General features: G+C 37.5%; 1 protein-coding gene across 1 annotated transcript in view; it reads left to right on the top strand.

The window, feature by feature from the left end:
- LOC140264656 (protein Hook homolog 3-like) overlaps window positions 1–19,248 on the top strand; it is a 71,908-nt gene that overhangs the window by 27,516 nt on the left and 25,144 nt on the right. Inside the window, 9 exon segments of the mRNA XM_072360565.1 lie at window positions 1,101–1,151; window positions 4,684–4,816; window positions 6,549–6,616; window positions 10,643–10,705; window positions 11,698–11,781; window positions 13,486–13,649; window positions 15,739–15,879; window positions 18,880–18,931; window positions 18,934–19,083. Of these exon segments, the coding sequence (XP_072216666.1) occupies window positions 1,101–1,151; window positions 4,684–4,816; window positions 6,549–6,616; window positions 10,643–10,705; window positions 11,698–11,781; window positions 13,486–13,649; window positions 15,739–15,879; window positions 18,880–18,931; window positions 18,934–19,083 (906 nt within the window).

Here is a 19,248-nt window from a genome sequence, read left to right as displayed (position 1 = left end):
TTCAACACTGTGGGTACTGTTGTCAGCAACAGGAGTTTGTGAATCCTAATTCTTATGCTACTCATGTCTAAGATAAGATGAAAAGAATTGAGATGTGATTATTCAGTTCTTTAACCACCCTCTCATTTCTGCTCAGTCTTTTCAGAACCTGTTTGTGGACTTCCCATCACAGGAAGTAATGCACTGCTTCTAGTATCTTAAGTTTCTTGCTCATATATTTGAACATTGTTGGAATCTATAGCAATTACGTTCAATAATTTTTTTTTCTTTTTCTTTTCTTTTTTTTTTTTAAACATCATCTGTGAGATCAGTTGGCGGTATTTATGGCTTTCTTCGCAGCCTCCAGTACTCAAACTAACTGGGTTTTTGCCAAAAAGAGAGCTGAAAGCCTTCAATACTGGGGAAGTGTAGCATAGATTCTGTACAGCAACAGATATTTAACTGATGCCATTGGTTTTGCAAGTGGAACAGAAGCTATCTTTGACACTGAAGGCATGGCTGAGAAATGTGAATTTTGCCTTGATACTGTAAGACGGACATTTGATTGTAAGGAACTGTGCTAAAAGGAGAAACAAACACAAATGAAGCAACTAGGAGGAATAATTAATGAGAACGTTAATAAATTAGGCTTACATATGTTCTAAATAAAGGATGGTATTGAGCAGTAGCTGATCTTGGTTTGGAAAGAGAGAGTTACCTCTACAGAAAGTAGGTCATGGAATACTTTAAAAAAAGAAAGAGGATTTTTTTCAATTTATAGATAGAAATAGATATACTAAGATAAATGTAAAGAAGATTCATGCTTTGGAATCTAGTCTGAAGTCCATCTAAGACTGTTATTTTCTTGAATATTTAAATATGTTATAGGTATTCATAAAGATTTGTGATCAGATGGCAGTGCGATCATGAGGGAATGCTGAGTAATTTCCTTAATTCTATCTGAATATTTTAAAACAGAATTTTATTGTGCAAAGAGTAATTCTTTGCATAGTTGTACTATTGTACTTCTTTTGTATAATTCCTCCGTGATTGCTTCTTTTGTGATTCTGTCTCTGATTTATTGTCTGCGTTTATTGCATTTTCTTTTTCTTGACAAACAGGTAAGCAACCTGAAGAAAATTTTAAAAGGGATATTGGATTACAACCATGAGGTAAGAACAGTTCAGTGTAACGCTTGTGTTCTTTCTGTAACATATTTAATTCAGTTTGGTTAATGTGAACTATATTTTATGAATGCTTTTGAGTTCTGACTCCATCTTTCAAAATGCTTGTTGTACATTGTGTTTCATTGCCTCTTCTGAGATGTAAGCCTACTTTATCCATCACCTTTAGAGCTATCAGAGCAATCTGACTTGGAAGTCTTGTCGTAAAACAGTAGATGTCTTTGACTCTTCCAATGATGGTCTTAAACAGTACCTATGGTATTACTTCTGTTACAGGTAGAGACTGCCTCTTGCCTTCTTTTTTCTTTTTGAGGACAGAAAGGAAAGGACATTTCTAGCATCAGCTTGCGTTACAGTTGTTAATGAAATATTTTAATCCTGAGATAGTGGAGTCAGCCCATTGTGTTCCCTGTGAGCAAAGTCAGAATGCGTTGCTCCTGAGAAGAAACAAAGTATTTTCAGCAGTGAATCTTCAGTTGAATTTTACTTTTAGCTTCAGTGACATTTTGAAGCAAATTGTTCAGTACAGATTGCGACATAAAATCTCTAATCTATACATTTAAAAACAAAAAACAAACAAACAAAAAGAAAAAAACCACAACAAAAATCGATAAAAATTAACAGATGAGAAAAGTTAGGCTGGTAAGTTCATATTAATTCATATTAATTCATAATCGGGCTCTAAATTAATTTTGAAAAGCTGATTGAGTGATAAGTTGACCTTAACTGGCTGTCAGGCACCCACCAAGCTGCTCTTACTACTCCCCCTACCCAGAAGAGCAAGGGGAGAAAATACCATGAAAAAAGCTCATAGGTTAATATGTGGAGAAGGAATTAACTTCTCAGGTAATTACTCAGCAATTGCCATCACAGTCAAACAGGCTCAGCTTGGCTAAAATTAATGTGAATTATTACCAATTAATAACAGTGTAGAGCTGTGAGAACAAAGAGGAAACCGTAGGCACTTTTCTCCTGTCTGCTTCCTGGGCTCTACTTCTGTCTGAGTTCTATGTTCCTCTGCCCTAACATGCATAAAGACATAGGGGGGTGCAGCTGTGGTCAGTCCATGATGCTCTGCCCTGTCATGTGCTTCCTTTCCTCACCGTGTCTGCTACAGCCTGGTGTGTCTCCCACAGAATGCGGTCTCCTGTGAGCTGCTGTTCTTCAAAATCTGCTGCAGCGTGGGTCCATACCAGGCAGCGCAGGAAGCAAAGTCATTTTAGGAAGAAAGAAGTTCTTTGTTACAGAAGCTTAATATTACTATGACAAAGTGATGTTTCTTTTTGTGCGATGGGAGGACAGGGTGATTAAGTTTTTGAAAACTTTACTGCTTCAGTAGGTCACCAACTTTTGACCTGGTCTAGATTACATTCTCAAAGTAGGTTTGACACATTTGGAGGTTTTTTTCTTTGCTTTCTTTTTGCTGATGCAGTGTTGGTAGTGGTACTGGAGACTAGCTGGATTTTACGATAATCCTATTTATGTTTTCATTAGCCTGATTTCTTCCTCTTATCAGGCACCTTCTCCACAGTATAGATGTGAATGTATATGAATTTTGCCTGATGTAGTAAAAAGGTTTGGAAACACAGTATATTATTTTTTGTTGTTAAATAAATAAATAATACCACAGCAAGCAGGACAGTCTTTCAGTAGCTATTATGCAATGCTCCCTTTGTCATGTATTGCATGGAAAAGCAAGAAGCCAGGGGCACTCATTTATGGCTTGTGTGTTTTGTGATTCCCCAGTAATTTTGCTGCGGGAGTCTACTGCTCTCATATTGAAACTTTCATTCTTTTTGCAGAAGTCTTTCATGCTTCTTTCTGAATAAGAAAAAGTGGTGGAAAGAGCATTTACCCTCTTAAGATACTTATTTCAGACTTTTTGGTTGTTACTTCATTGTTAGTGATGTGTAACTTATCTTGTGTTTATGCTGATTTCCCATGTTTCATTATGGTGTTTGCTGATATGCTTCTTCCCTGAAGCATTTCTCGACAGCAATTATACTGTCATCAAGCATAAAGCAGTTATATTATTGTTATATTCGACATTGCATTTGAAAGAAATGCAGGGAATACAGATGAACATGCATACACATACTAGGATTGAATCATTCAAATAATATTGTGTTTTACTATGTTACTGCAGTCTGTGTACAGCAGTAATGTTTTTGTGTTTGATGTGTTCATAGAATTCTTGTTTTCTCACTAGAATGACCTAAAGGAAGTATTTTTAATACAATTCATATGTTCTTTCCAGAATGCAGAATTTTTGTTTGTGCTGGTGCTCTTGCTTTGAGAAAGCTGTTAAGAATAATAATTAAAATATATATATATATATATATAAAAATAAAAAAAAAAAAAAGAAATTTAAAAGAAGACCAGGGAAAACAAATGAAACCAGAACAAACCTAGCCACAGCAAATGCACAAAACCTAGCCCTGGCAAACTTGGCTTGATTTCTTTCTATTCTTAATATAAATCTGTTAGGATTTTTTTATTTTTTTATTTTTTAAGATAAATTCCTTTATCTGCTTTTCTGTGTTTGTTTTTTTTATTTTATTTTATTTTATTTTTAATTTTTCCTGAATGTTAAAGTCAAAAGGACCATTCAGCAAACAAGTGACTGATCCCCTCCATAGTCATTGTTTCTTTATTGCACCCTGCTTAAGAAATGACAGTTTCTTTTTATCTGCAATTAATGTGTCAGAGATGCGTTTAATTCCACATTCATGAATTCATATTCATATTTTCAGCTCCCTGAAAGCTCCTTGAAATCTAACAGAATTACTTAATTCCTTCTACTGACAATCATTAATGTAAATCCTTCTTAATTATAAATCAAATTACATTAATTATAAGTCACATGTTTTCTTTCTTGTGTTTTTCAGGATGGTTTTTTTTTTTTTTTTATTTTTTTTTATTTCTGTGTGTGGGTTGTTTAATTATATGTTGTACTACTACCTCAAATTCTTTTCCATTAAACTAGCTGTTTCAGCTCTAGGACTTACTAAATAGGGTTGAATTTACTGGAAGTGTGGGACTGGGTGATCAAGTGTTTTATAGTCTCATATTTGTCATCCATTGGTGCTAGATACATGTTTTGTATAAGTGAAACATTTTAATTTTGGCTTTCCAGTGGGGTGAAATGTGAGACTTATGCAAAGTGTTTCATGCCAGCTAAAAAACTAGATGTAATGGTGGATTACCTTTTGAGGCTGCCTCTGTTACTTTCTTACCCAGAATAAACAAATCTTACTAAGTTTATAATGAGTAGTTTCTGATTAATTGGGACAGATTTATGTTCTGCCAAATATTAATAGTATCAAAGATTACGGATGGTTTAATACTCAAAGGTCTGTTGTATTAGGCTGATATTACTCAATTTAGTTTGTTTTAAAGGTGAATTGAAAACTATATTAAAGTGAAATGTAAGCGCTTCCTGTTGATTCTGAATCATATTTATATCTTGAAGTTTATGTATGTCCGTTGATACAGACGTGTGTACTGGGTCTTTATACAGATTCTCGGGCAACAGATAAATGACTTCATCCTTCCTGATGTTAACCTGATTGGAGAGCATGCTGATGCTGCGGAGCTTGGAAGAATGCTTCAGCTTATTCTGGGATGCGCTGTGAATTGTGAACAGAAGCAAGGTACTAAGGTTTGAAAATGTTTGCTCCCAGAGACTGAATGAAAATCCAGCTCATTGTGCAATCACTTAGAGGAAAATGATATTTCTCAAGCTGCCATTAGAGGCAAATTAATATTAATTTTCTCAAAGATAGCATTATTTTGCCTTTCAGATAACTTCTGTTTTGAGTTTCACTGGCTTTGCATTCTCAAACTGTGGAGCAGGTTTTGCTCCCCACATACGTATTTTCAAGTTTTATTTGTTGAGCTGAAAAGGAATTCCAAAACTGAAAATTCTTGATCCGTCTCTGAAAGACAATTCTGATTCTCTTGTACTATCAGATGTCTGTCTAACCTGCACAGTTAAAATAGGGACCCATTCAGTTTACTGCAGATGCTGCAGAGGATATGGTGGACTGTGCAGACAGTAGTTATCACTCCAAGTCTCTTGCTCTAAACTAGCCATATGTTTTGGCGCAGTACGTCTTTGCTGTCCAATTACCTTAAATTCCACTTAATTTAAGCCAGATTAAGATAACAAAGAAACTTCAGTTTATTCTTAAGACTTAAAATGAGAAGCACGGAAACATGTACATAAAATAAGAGGATAAATAAAATTATGTTTAGGTATTTATATTAAAGTTGCAGAAAAATTTTTTGCTTGGTGATTTAAGTCATTGCAGTTTCCTTTTTGCCAGAATGGTAGGTAGGCTTTCAGACCTCTGTGGCTTTTTATATGATGGTGCATCTTAGCTTTCTTAACTGGTTTACCTGTTTTGCGTTTCTTAAGTGTTACTCTCTAATCTGAAATTGTTTTTACTGCTCCTTTGATGAAGTGAAAGTCTGGCTTTCTTATTAATTAAAGTAGGGGTAATTTTCTTCAACAAATAAGCAAATGGGTCTGTTGCATTGGGCCGCCTGTCCTCTCTGTCATATGTAGGTTTCTCTTTATTTCTTTTAGTGATTATTTGGCTCCCTTGAGTGCAAAGTATGCTTTATTACTGAATTCTGTTGCTCTGTGAGACTGAACATTAGAAGCATACTAAATGAAAATGTTTGAGCAGTGTAATTTTATGTATTTTGTGTGAGGTTTTGCATGATGTAATTGATCAATTTGTGATACTGATCCCCAGTATCTCCCACTTCAGCATATCATTAGAGAATGTAGGCATTCTTTATAGATGACCATATCTGGTTGGAAACATGACTTGCCCAGTATGATACTAAATCCCTTGACTTGGTCTAAACATCAAGTGTCATTCTGCCACTGCCTTATCTTGCAGAAGTACTTATCTGGTAGCTCACATGAACTTACAGGGGAGGCAGGGAGAAAGGTGGGAGGAGTTTATTTGTGATATAACACAAATAAAAACAAAAACTAAGAACAGGTATGAAAATGACTTGAAAGAAGGATGTAAAAAGGACGCTAATATTAATTTGCAGAAAAGGACAGTCTCTCTTCACATTGGGTGCTTGTATAGCCTGAATCGTGTGAAATACAAGAAGAAAAAATTCAGACGGTAATTACATAATTTATTTCATTGATGCAGTATTCCAGTGAACCTGGGTTTGTCTGACCAGACTTTCTGATGAAGTCTTGTTTAATTTTCTGGGGCAACACTTGAACAGTGTTTATGCATCTTAGTGTAATCTTTGGCATCCAGTTATTTTGCAGGGGGAATGCAACTTCCAACCTCATGTTTTATATATAACATTCCAGAATTTTTATTTTATTTTATTTTATTTTTTTTCCAGAGTACATCCAGACCATAATGATGATGGAAGAATCAGTTCAACATATGGTCATGGCAGCGATTCAAGAGGTATGCTGGAATACCTGCAGTGTGTAACAGTTCATCTTTCAGCATATTACAGAAGTATATACTTTTTCACTTTAAAAAACAAAACAGGACAGTTAAAAGTAAATGTAACAAGTGCAGATTTTGCAATTTTACTTCGAAGAATCTCTTCTTAATTTTTCATGAAAAAGTTATTTAAGTATGCTCTGTGTCATGGAACTCTGCTTGCATGTCCCACTTTTCTTTAAATCTAGAAGATTGAAACTTCTAGATATTTTTGATCCTAGGTTCTCTTTCCTTCATCTTTTCCTTACCCCGTGTCTCCTGAAGTGCACTAGATTTTATGTGAGTAGCCAGTGAATTTTCTTAAAAATTTCTCCCTTGTAGTTGTAAAACTCCATGAGCTGTTAATGTTTTCTTCACTGGACAAGAAAAGAAAGATAGATGTTTAGCAAAGTATTCTTTTGTCAGACGTAGTATTATGGATAGGTTAATGAAGGTATTTGTGAGGCATGTTTTTACATTCTGGCAAATGTTCTGTAGTTTGTTTTGTAAAAGTACTGTTGGAAACTTGGTTTGTTTCTGAGACTGCAGTGGTTCTTCTAATCAGCCTGAATAGTTACACAGTGAAGGATTTAATAGTTAATAGTCACTACTGAATTGCATTAGAAACAGACAAGGACATTGAAGAAGTAAACCAGAGTGTGACCACAGTTACCATGAATCTTCTGAGAGACTTCTCGTGTGTCTGAAGCGCCTATCAGTCTTCATACATACAGGTTTACTGCATGGAAGGCCACTCAGGGAAGCAGGAATCTTGGTAGTAACTTTTCCTCTTGAGTATGAATGGGAGAAGCTGCATTCCACATAGAACTCTGTGTTGTTATAGTCTTACTTCTTATTGGCTGTTCGTGAACTCATATATGTGTATGTATATGCGTGTGTGTATGTATAGTATTGTAGACAGTGTTTCTTAAATGCTGTCAAAAGATTCCTTTTGCAAAATCATCTTCTGGTCAGTGCTGCCAGGAGCAGGCAACTAGTTTGCTTGAATTTTGCAATATTTTACTTCTGCTTTCCTTCCCCCCCCCCCCCCCCCCCCCCCCTGTTTAAACTATGAGGTAGCATTTTGCTGGATTTTCTCATATCATCTTTTATTAAACATAGCTTTCAGCATCACTTTATCCTGCGCTGCCTTAAAATAGAAAGTACTCTTTCATCCTCCCTCCTTCTCTGAAAAATCTCCTGGATGCTAACTTAATGTGATAGAATGGCTCAATCTGAAGCAGCCAATAATTTTACCGTAAGTGATTTTAATGCTGTCTTCCAAAAAAAGAAGCTGATTAGAATGTAAGCTATTAAGAACCAAGTGAGGAGGGTCTTTACCAGGGGATGGTGCTTTACCAAAAAGGTTAGAAAGCATCGTTGAAAAGAGGAGTTCAGGACTAAGGAGTCTTTTCAGGGTGCTTCTGCAGCCTTTGGCTTTGGAGGAGTGGTACTTCATTGTATTTATGGAGTTTTTCCATTTCTTGGACTTACAACAGCTTAGAATCTAAATGACTTGGACTAGGCAGTGTGTAGGAGAAACCAATGTGAAGTGCCTAGGAGAGCAGCTATATATGTATAGCTGAAAAGTTGATATGCCATCTAATCCAAACATTTCAAAGTACATGACAAGCAGTTACTCTTTCTTCTAAATTAGGTATCTAAAAAGACTTCTTTATGCTTTACTAATGTATTATGTAATTCATCTTTATCTCTAAATGCCTTTTGATACTTCAGTGGTTTTCATATATGATCTTAGTCATGAAAACAGTTTTGAAAAAAAAAATATCTGCCATTGTTTGTTTTCTTAAGCAAAAAAAACCAACCTACTGGGCTTAAATGGAAAAAATAGCACTTTATTATTTAATAGCATTTATACTGGGGGGGGAGGGTGTTGGAAAGAAAGAACTGTTAATTGCCATGCCAAGGACTTAAGTAGACTGTTCACCATAAAGCACTCCAGATTGATCAGGGATTGAAGCAGATGATCCCAGAGGCCCACACCAACCTCAGACATACTGTGAATTTTATTTTTTTCTTTTGTCTTTTCTGCTAAGATCTCTCAAATATAGCAAGGCATAGGATAAATGGTAAAACCCACTGAAGAGTAGAGGCATTATGTTTATTGGCTACAACTTGCTTCCTTGACAGTAATCTACAGGAAGCAGAAACATCAGGGTAGCCACTAGTAAGTTGTACAGGCTATTGAATTGCTCCTGTTTTGTCTTGGGAGGGGCTCGTTACGCTGAAATTCTGAGGAGGAAGTTGTACTAGGGACAGAAATTACGTGTTGAATGTCAGGGGCATGCTACTGTCCCTTACAGGTGGTGTGCAGATTGGGAGCTATCAGCTGGAAAGAATGTAAAGGCTTAAGGGATAGTACTGATGTTGCCTGGGACATACGTCTGTGAACAGTGGTGTTGGATCTGAACAAGATGAAGAGCATGTGGATAGTCTTGAGATTCCTATTAGTCATCTAAGAAAGCACTTGAACAGTAGCTAGAGTGATTATGTAATGAAATTGTATATAACATCTCTAAGAACAGAGCCTCTGTATGTGATACTGAAAAAGGTGTGTCTTTATTTTTCAAGAGAGCTCTGAGGCTCGGGACTTCCTGATTTCTGTTCTAGAGAATCTGAGTTTTGAGGAGAGCTTCATTTCAGGGTAAATTGTCATTGTATACACGTTGACAAAATGGAAAGAATTAAGCAACTAGCAACAAACTTTGTCATGGTTGTCTGACAAATTTAAACATATAGTGTGCAGCTAAATCCCAAGTAGGGAGATGGAGCAAAGGAGAGAAATATTAGTGTATAAATATTTGAGTAGCATAAATGTCAAACAGAGATTTGCTCTTGTGCATGGTGGTGCAAACAGAAAGGATGGAGAGAAAACTCAAGCTCTGTGCTGCATACTGAAGAAACTTTGCCAATGGTAACTAATGCAAAAACTCTGGTTTTTGGCAGGAGTAAAGAAATAAAGAAAGCCCTGCCTCTGGCAAGAACAGCCAGCTGGACAGCAGGCCCTGAGAAGATGGCGGGAAAGGACTGTTGTCCTGATTTTTGTTGGATTCAGCTTATTTCATTTGTGACTTCTTGAATTGTGCTTAGAAGCAGTAAAACACAGTATGTGCTTACAATCACAGAAAATCTGTTTCTTCGGTGCTTCCTTGTTAGTAACAGTGCACATCGTACAGGGCTGATTACAGTTTCAGTGACAATAAAAAAGGCGGTATGTTTGCTGCACCTGTGTGGAAGATGGTCCTTGGGCTACAGTTTATGTTACATTTGAATTAACTTCTAACTACTTGTAGAGTCAATGTGGCTGGGGCTAGGAAAGAAACCTTCCTTTATTATGAACCACCATTTATGATGGTGGTTGTTTTTTTTTTTTTCTTTCACTAAAGCATATCACTTAACTTAAAAGACTTCCTCCCACCTCCCAGTAGTCATCATAAAAGGAATTTTATTGCTTGTTCTCAAGAATATTATTTTTAGAATTTATTTGTTTATATTGCAAATATACCATAGTCCATAACAGGAATAGTCCATATCCAAGTCCATAACGGAAGTTTCACTGTTCTGCATGATTAGTTGATTTAGACTTAACTCTAACTTTAGTTAACTAACCAGATAAATTCATGTGAACTTCTAAATGATCAAAAATTGAAAACCACTGGCAGAGAACAGTGTAGGGCAGGTCTACCGTCATTCCAGTGCCACTTCAGTAAAATGTTCTGCAGAGCATACCACTGGTTGCATTGTAGATAAAAATGTGCTTTAATAGAAGAAAAAGGACATGATGTAATATTTATTTTATATATCTTTAAATTCTACTGAGGATTTCAGTAGTTATTTCTGAATGTCATATATAAAAATGAAGTAGAAAGCTTCATTGTTGTCAGAATGAAGCTCACAGAGGTTAAAATCATCTTGGTATTTCAGTAAAGCTTGGCTTTTAATATAAATATTTGCTTTTTCTAATCCACTCTAATCTAATTGCAGTTGATGAGTAAAGAGTCTCCTGTCTCTGCTGGAAATGATGCTTACCTTGACCTTGATCGGCAGGTATCTAAGACTGGATTTTTCTTCTCTTTCAATCATAGCACATCAGCACCCAGTCATTTTGCATTATTAAGAAGCTTGTCTTTTTAATCTAATCATGAAAGGCCTTCATGGGAAATTAACATAAGGAGTAGAAAATTAAGCTTCAGTATTTTGAATTATCTTGTCTTATAAATCGAATGTTCTTATTTTGCATGCTTAACCGAGAAAATTTCAGTTCTGGGACAAATAAACTTGAAAAAGTAAAATATGACATTCATGTTTGGAGGAAAAAAAAAACAAACAAACCCAAACAAACAAACAAAAAAACAACCATAGAAAGCTCATCTAAGTTGCATCATTTGTAGTAATAGATATCACTATTTCCATGTAAATCAGGTTAGCTGTCTTTCATCTTAACGGTGTTCATGTAACAAATGTAGAAGATAATACAACTTTGCACATGTAATCTTTAAAGAGGAATATGTGAATATTTTGCACTGATTGTAAGATTCAGTGCCTTATTTTTATTTTTTTTTTTTCGGAAGAAATCTGGATTCTCCATCCTCATGCTATTTGTATTCTTATTAAGTGAGCTTCCAAGTGACTAAAGAGATTTTACCCTAGTTGTCCACTGCCCGTATTCCACCTTCCAATCCTTTGTGTATTTAAAAAGCAGATTTAAAAACTGAAATTATCCACTCTTTGTATCCATAAAGAAAAGTGGTACTGACAGTATTTTCATGTACAGAGTTGAAAAGTTCCTCAGGGTTTTCAGATGCTGTTCCTACAGTAAATGCGATAATTGTAATGCTCTCTTAAGTAAGTTTACTTCTGTCACACAAGCAGTGTTTGCATCTACCTCTTTGTTCCTTTGTAAGTGCAAGATTGCGTTAACTTCATAAAATGCAACAGGTTATCTTACGTTAAAATAATTTTATAGTCATGTAGCTCAGAACTTTTCTACGCGCTTTACAGAGAGCTGTGAAACTAAAAATGTTTGTTGCTTATGGTAGCTGAGGAAAACTACAGAAGAACTGAATGAAGCCCTGTCAGCAAAAGAAGAAATTGCCCAAAGATGTCATGAGTTAGATATGCAGGTGAGTTTTCTGTACTGTGCCTATTTAATAATAGCTGGGATAGAAATAGGTTCATTTTTAAGCTTCTAAAGACAAGTAGTTCTGTAACATAATATTTGAAAGGGGAAATAAAATTACATGATAGTTTTTTTCACTGTGATTATTTTGCTTTAGTTGTGTGAACAGAGTGAAGTTTTTGTTGTTGTTGTTGTTCAGATAGAAAGAAATTGAGCTATGTGGATCAACACCTGAGACAGAGCTCCTAGATGTAGTGCAGCTGTTGCACTGGGTTCATGAAAGGCAGACTCTCGCTGACCAACCTCCTTCTGTGACTGGGTCACCCACCTGGTGTATGAAAGGCTGTGAAGGTAGTCTAGTCTAGCTAGACTTCAGCAAAGCCTTTGACTCTGTCTCATAGTATTCTCCTGGAGAAGCTGGCAGCTTATGACTTGGACAGGCACAGCCTTGGCTGGCTAAAGATCTGGCTGAAGGGCTGGGCCCAGAGAGTGGTGGTGGATGGAGTTAAATCCAGCTAATAAGGTGGAGGCCAGCCTCTTCTCCCATGCAACTAGTGGTAGAACAAGAGGGAATGGCATCAGGTTGCACCAGGTGAGGTTCATATTGGATATTAGGAAACATTTCTCAGGAAGAGTGGTGAGACATTGGAACAGGCTGCCCAGTGACGTGGTAAGGTCATCTTCCTTGGAGGTGTTAAAGGGCAGATGTAGTACTTAGGGATGTGATTTCACGGGCAATATTGGTAGTAGGTGTACAGTTGGGCTAGGTGATGTTAGGGATCTTTTCCGAACATTGATTCTGTGATTTGCATTTTAAGTCATGGATAGAATTTACACTGTGTATGGGCTAAATTTGAACCTTACTGTAAATTGTGCCTGGAAGATGTGAAAAAGGTTAAGTGGGAGCCCAGGAAGGAACAGTCCATGAAACCTTTGGAGTATAATTCAGCCTTTTGCTATGCTGTTCAGTAACTGTTAGAATTACTGAAGTTGTATTTCTTGAATTGTGTTCTGTGGTTGATGCTGGTGTATTTAATAATGCAAGCTCCTCAACATGCTGATTTTACACTGTTTAATGATGCATGAGCTCATGCTTCAGCTTCTGTTTACAGTTCTTTTGGTTCTCTCTGTACCACAGGTTTTTTTGTTAGTTTGTTTTGTTTTTTGTTTTTGTTTGTTTGTTTGTTTTTCTCTTATGGAGCTGTTGTAAACCATGACATTTTCAAGATTGTCTTCCTGTTTCAGATCTGCTTGCAGTTAGTTGCTGGTCAGAAAAATTCTTGTGAGGATACAGGCATTCGTTGGATATCCATTATGGAACTGATAAATGTTTCCTTTGGAAGTCAGTTTTGAAAGTCTTGCTCTGAAGTGCTGGCTTTACTTGTTTGTAAAGTGTGCAGGCTTGGATATACTGAAATCATGTTCTGTGGTAGCTAAGAGGGTTTTCTTTAAATGCTTCAGGGAACTGCAGTTAAGAATTACATTTTCTGAGTGGCAGATACTGCTGTTAATGCTGGCATATGCTAGCTACATTGCATAGCAATTGCATATCTATTAATGTTACAGTATGATCTTATGAAATGTGATTTTTGAAACCTGCGCGTTTATATTTGTAGATTGTGTTATTACTTCATTATGCATGGGAGAAAAAAAAATATCTGTAGAATTGGATTGTTTCATTATTTTGTTCGTGTAACTATTAAAACAGGTTGCAGCCCTTCAGGAGGAGAAGAGCAGCTTGCTTGCTGAGAACCAGATTTTGATGGAACGTTTCAATCAGTCTGACTCTATTGAAGATCCCAACAGCCCTGCTGGTCGTAGGCACTTGCAACTGCAGACGCAACTAGAACAACTCCAAGAGGAAACATTCAGGTAGGGAAATCACCTGTAACTTGTTTGTAGCTGACAACAGACATGACTATATGCCTCTGTTTTCACTGGCTGAATTATTGGAGTTGGTGGTACTATGGTAGTTATGAAGTTTTTGAAGTACTTTTTAAGATTTACCTTTTCACAAGTTCTAGTATCCAAAGTTGTGTACTAATGCTATAATACTGTCTGCATGTCCCCCTCTAACCTCTTAAGTTTTACAGTATTTGGGTGCAATCATTTCATTGATATTTCAGAATCAGTAGGGATGAAAGATAGCATGCTTTCCTTTGTATAAATCATTCTGATTCTCTTATGTTGGCGTACAAATTCCTAGGTGAATATTTACTATGGGTGGTAGGAGTATGCTCTTCTCTTGGGTCTGGAAACAAAATATTTTATGTCTGAAAGATGGAGATTTTGAGCTATTGAGCTCTATTCTTCTTTTGCATTTCCCCAATGGGTGAAAATATAGTTTCTCCTTAATTATCCTTCCTGAGTCTTTTAACTGTTGCTTTCAGGCTCTCTCAGCCCATAATGCTGAGGAAAGCCAGTCTACTTCACTGTTGTCTTTTCATACTTGCTGCTGTACTTTCCCTCTCCTTTGTGACTGAAATTGTAGTATTTCTCTCCCTTTTTTCCCCTTTTCCTGCCCTCTTTTCCTATTGTGATTTTCAAATAATTTTGTCAATTGTCAAGTAACTTTTTTTGTCTGTTTTGTCTTTTTCTACTTGTCCTGCTGAGCCACTTTTCAGAGTGTTCAGGTGCATTATCTTCCTCCAGTTTCCTGAAAAATATTTAATGTTTCTCTGTTGTAGCAGCTGCTACCTTTTCTTGTTTCTGCATGTCTACCCTGTGAAGGAATAGTATTGTGATATCTCTTTAGTGTAAACCCTTTAACTCTGCTTATTCATATCTGTTCTCTGAGGTGATATGTACCTGAGCCTTCTGACTATTTCCTATTCATATTAAACAGATTTCCTCCCCTTGTTCATTGTCTGCATTGCCAGTTACTCTAGTTTCAGGTTTTGGAGGGCTTTGTAAATCCTTTTTACCTGAAGCCTGTCTTCCAGTTCTTCACATCCTGAGCTCTTTCTCCAGCTCTACCCAACCAAACAGGAAGTATGTACAACTTAACTGATAAAGAATGTGGTCTGGTGTTGTTATTCCAGTCTTACTACTGTATCCTTTTGACAGTTTGGGGCTACCAAAATTAAAGCCTTTGCTGTGTTTGGCTTAAGGGTGGCCTACTGATCATATTTATCCTCTATTATCCTCTATTCTTGCTGTTTCCTACTGAACTCCTTTAACTAACAAGGCACTTTTTTTTTTTTTTTTTTTTTCTTGCTTGTACTTCTTCTTTTGGATCGTCTTCATTTTAATTTTGGATCAGAACTAGGATAGTATTTTATGGTACAACTTATTTGTTCTACTCTTTCAAATGCTTTTACAGAATTTCTCATAGTTATACCCTTGTTCACTGCCAGTTTAGTGCAGCTTTGCCTACATATTTTGTAGATGAAACTTTTATTCTGTTTTATGTGCTGGTCAAAGCACAGGTTAGTAAATGACTTGATTCTTCAAAGGTTTTAAGAACAAGTAAGGCTGTGAGAATAAATAAAAAACACTTCAGTGAGAGCTCTACAGCATATAGTACATCTGGCAGCCAGGTCAATGCCGTTAAAAGAACATGGAACTGGAACAGCCAAAATAAATTCCTAGGATAAAGTTATCATATTCAAACTCTGTACAGCTCAAGATGAAAAAAGGTGGAAATTTCTGTTTGAAAATCAATTTTTGAAAAAGTACAGTTACAAAAAAAGTCAGATTGTCTTTCCATTAGAAGATCACAACCTTGTCATGTTCCAAATAGAAAAACAGAGATCAGATTAAAATCATCAGAACACAAGCTGCTAGGATTTTTTTCCAATAAGCCCAGCATTTAGGTGTGTACGTGATGTTGCATGTTAGATGCTGTTTTCCTTTCCAGTGCAAGTCTTCTTGGAGAAGAAGTATCGTTAGAATGATGGTGAAGAATGATAACTGTGGGTCAAGCTAAGGAATTATTTTCCATTTTACATTATCTCTACAGATTAGAAGCTGCCAAAGATGACTATAGAATACGCTGTGAAGAACTGGAGAAGGAGATTGCTGAATTGAGACAACAGACAGAAGAGCTTACTACGTTGGCAGAGGAGGCTCAGTCTCTGAAGGATGAAATAGATGTGTTGAGGTACACAGACCACCTCAGTTTTGCTTCAGCAAATACACTATGTACCGATTAGGCACATAATAATATTAGGAAATATAACAGTGCTACACTGTCTTATGGCCGTAACAAGTCACATAGTGATCTCTGAGTGAAGACTGTCCTTCATGTACTGTCCCTTTCATGATATGGGAGTCCATTGTTGTCAAGAAGATAGGCCTTTTGTGGTATTGTGTTGTTTGCACTTTGGGTGTGCACTTTGGGTTCATCATCCAAATTGGAGAGATGTGGATTGACAGTTGGACTACCAGGTGCATTAGGAATTGGTAGAATGGCAGCAGACAAAGGGTGGTGGTGATCATTGGTTCTGTGTTCAGGTGGAGACTGGTCACAAGCAGTGTCCCTCAGTCTGGGACTGTCTTGGGACTGTTGCTCTTAAACATATTAATCAGTGACACTGAAGATGGAATTGAGTGCACACTCAGCAGGTTTGCTGATGACACCAAGCTGAGTGGTGCAGTTGACACAGTGGAGAGGATGCCATTTAGGAGGACGTTAGCAGACTTGAAAGGTGGGCCGGGGTGAATCTAATGAGGTTAATCACAGCAAAGTGCAAGGTTTTGCTCTTGGGCTAGAGGAATCCCAGCATTACAGACTGGGAGGAGCAATCCTTGGGAATAGCTCTGCGGAGAGGGATGTGGGGGGTCGTGTGGATGAAAAACTGAACGTGAGTAAGCATTGTGCTCTTCCAGCAAGGAAAGCAAATGGTATCCTGGGCTCCATCAGAAAAGCAGGCCAGGAGGGACAGGGAGGTGATTGTCCTCTCTGCTCTGCCCTTGCGAGGCCTCATCTGGAGTACCGCATCCAGGTCTGGGGCAGATGGGGAGCTGCTGGAGAGAGTCCAGGGGAGGACCACTAAGATGATCAGAGGATGAAACACCTTCCCTACAAAGACAAGCTGAAGGAGCTGGACTTGTTCAAACCGGGAGAGAGAAGGCTGCAGTGTTGACCTAATAGCAGTCTTCCAGTACCTAAAGGGAGCCTATAAGCAGGAGGGGAGTCAACTCTTTGAAAGGTAGATAATAGCAGGACAAGTTGAAATGGCTTTAAGTTGAGGGAGAGAAGATTTTAGGTAGGATATCAGAGGGAAGTTCTTTGCCATGAGAGTGGTGAGGTGCTGGAACAGGCTGCTCAGAGAGGTTGTGTATGCCCCACCCCTGGAGATGTTCAAGCCAGGTTGGATGGGGCCTTGGGTAGCCTGTCTAGCACTAGGTGTGGAGGTTGATGGCCCTGCAAGTAGCAGGGGAGTTAGATTCATGATCCTTGAGGTCCCTTCCAACCCAAGCTGCTGTATGATATAAACATGTGACAGCTGTTTTTTGCCACTGGATTTTAGCTCCCGTAGTTGTGATGACTGACTGCCGGGTGTTTATAAAGTGGAGCACTCCTGTTTGCTGTGAAATGTAATCCTTTAGCAGTGACTTCTTGCTGCCATCGGTTATTCAGGTTGTCTGCCACTCGTGAATCTTTCTTTCTACCAAGGCTAACATGACTTATTATAATACTGACTTTTCTAATTCTCTGGATTTATTTCAGCAGCATCTGTCTTATGTTCTCTGTCGTTAATGTCAGTTATGAGCCCACGGTACCGCACAATTCCATACATTTTCTGTGTGGGAAGGTTCAAAAAGTCTTGTTTCAGATAGAGTCTCTCCTTATTTACGAATTATGAAGATTTGACTTGCCCCAGCATTTCATAAGCTGATCACCAACGTGGAATTCTCCAGATTTCTTAGGCAACTGAGTATGTAAATTAATTCAAAATGAAGCTGGGATAGTGTTAGGGAGCAGAAAAGTAAAGGGCTGCCGCTGTCTTCCTGCAGTGCATCAGGTTGTTTCTAATTTCATTATGGGTTTACTACCTGAATTTTGTTATCCTGAGAGACAGGGGTTCGTTACATGCTGGTGAACTGCTGGAGGTGTTGGACTTCAGATGTGCATAATTTCTGCCCTGACTTTATACCTAGCAGCAGTAATTTTGGACTTATTCTAAAATTCTTTATTGCAAATCTAAGTTTTTAACAACTGCTGCCACTGATGCTCAACTTCAGAAGTGAATTGGGGTCATTATGTATAAGCTTTTACTCCATGCTTTGCAGCTGTTTATTTCTTTGATTTTGTGCTGTACTGCTTTTCTTTCTCAGCTTCCAACAGATTCTAACTTGTTCATCTCTAAGCGTGTGTATCATACCCTTACACAACTTCCAAGTAACAACCATAATCTTGTCTCTCTGTCACTGTGTTGTTTACTTTTCTTTTCTGTTAAGCCTGATCAAACTGCTGTATGATCAGTAGAGTTTTCCCGACTGATTCAGTGAAGATGATCATACCCTACTGTTTATGAACTTTTGCCTTCAATCTTTCCACTACATACTCCACACTTAAACTCTTTGTTAATAGTCCAAGTATCATGGTCTTATTGCTCCCAATGTTACTTCACCTTGTGAGTCACACAAAGCGCCTTCATTCCTGAAATTATGTTGGTCAGCCAGAAGGAGGGTATTGTTAAAAAAAATATTAAATTTGCTTCAGTTGGTGTTCTGAAGTGTCCTTCCTCTGTGTTCAGGAATACCAGGATTCCTGTATTGGTCTGTACCAGAGGATGGACTGAGACTCCATTGTTTCTACTGACTCAGCTATTAGTGCAGCTTGCACATTGGCCTCAGTGTGGGAAGCAGCTGCCACAACGAATGAACTTTATGTGTACTATGACATCCAAGATGGTACAGACTTGTGTTCAAATAATACTTTTAGAAAGACCTTCCATGAGCAGCTATTTGAATTACAGATGGTGAAAGGAAATTAAGTTAGAAATGAAAATATCTGCTGAGGTATGATCATGTTCTTGTGTTACTTGTGGTGCCATGGATGTCTTGTACTTGACTTATAAACATGAAGGAAGCTTCAGGGCATTTGATTTCTCAGATTTCAGAGTACAACATTGATACAGATTTTTCCTTCCAGGCATTCTTCTGATAAAGTAGCCAAGTTAGAAAGCCAAGTGGAGTCTTATAAGAAAAAAAATTAGAAGACCTGGGTGATTTGCGTCGGCAAGTGAAACTCTTAGAAGAAAAGAATACGGTGTACATGCAAAATACTGTCAGCCTGGAAAAAGAGCTAAGGAAAGCCAATGCAGCACGCAGTCAGCTGGAGACATATAAGAGACAGGTGAGAAAGTCATAGTCAACACAACATTCCTCTGCATTTTTAAACACTTCCTTGTTATAACACAGCTAATAGCACAAAGTAAAATACAAATGATGGACATCTCCTTACTTGTTTTTTAGGTACTGCCTTTCTTATCTGTTCCCATAATTCTTATATCTGTTTGAG

Source organism: Excalfactoria chinensis, chromosome Z (genome assembly GCF_039878825.1).
Source record: "Excalfactoria chinensis isolate bCotChi1 chromosome Z, bCotChi1.hap2, whole genome shotgun sequence".
Taxonomy (NCBI): Eukaryota; Metazoa; Chordata; class Aves; order Galliformes; family Phasianidae; genus Excalfactoria; species Excalfactoria chinensis.
Note: the sequence above shows the minus strand (reverse complement) of the source record. Positions and strands in the feature narration are given on the sequence as shown.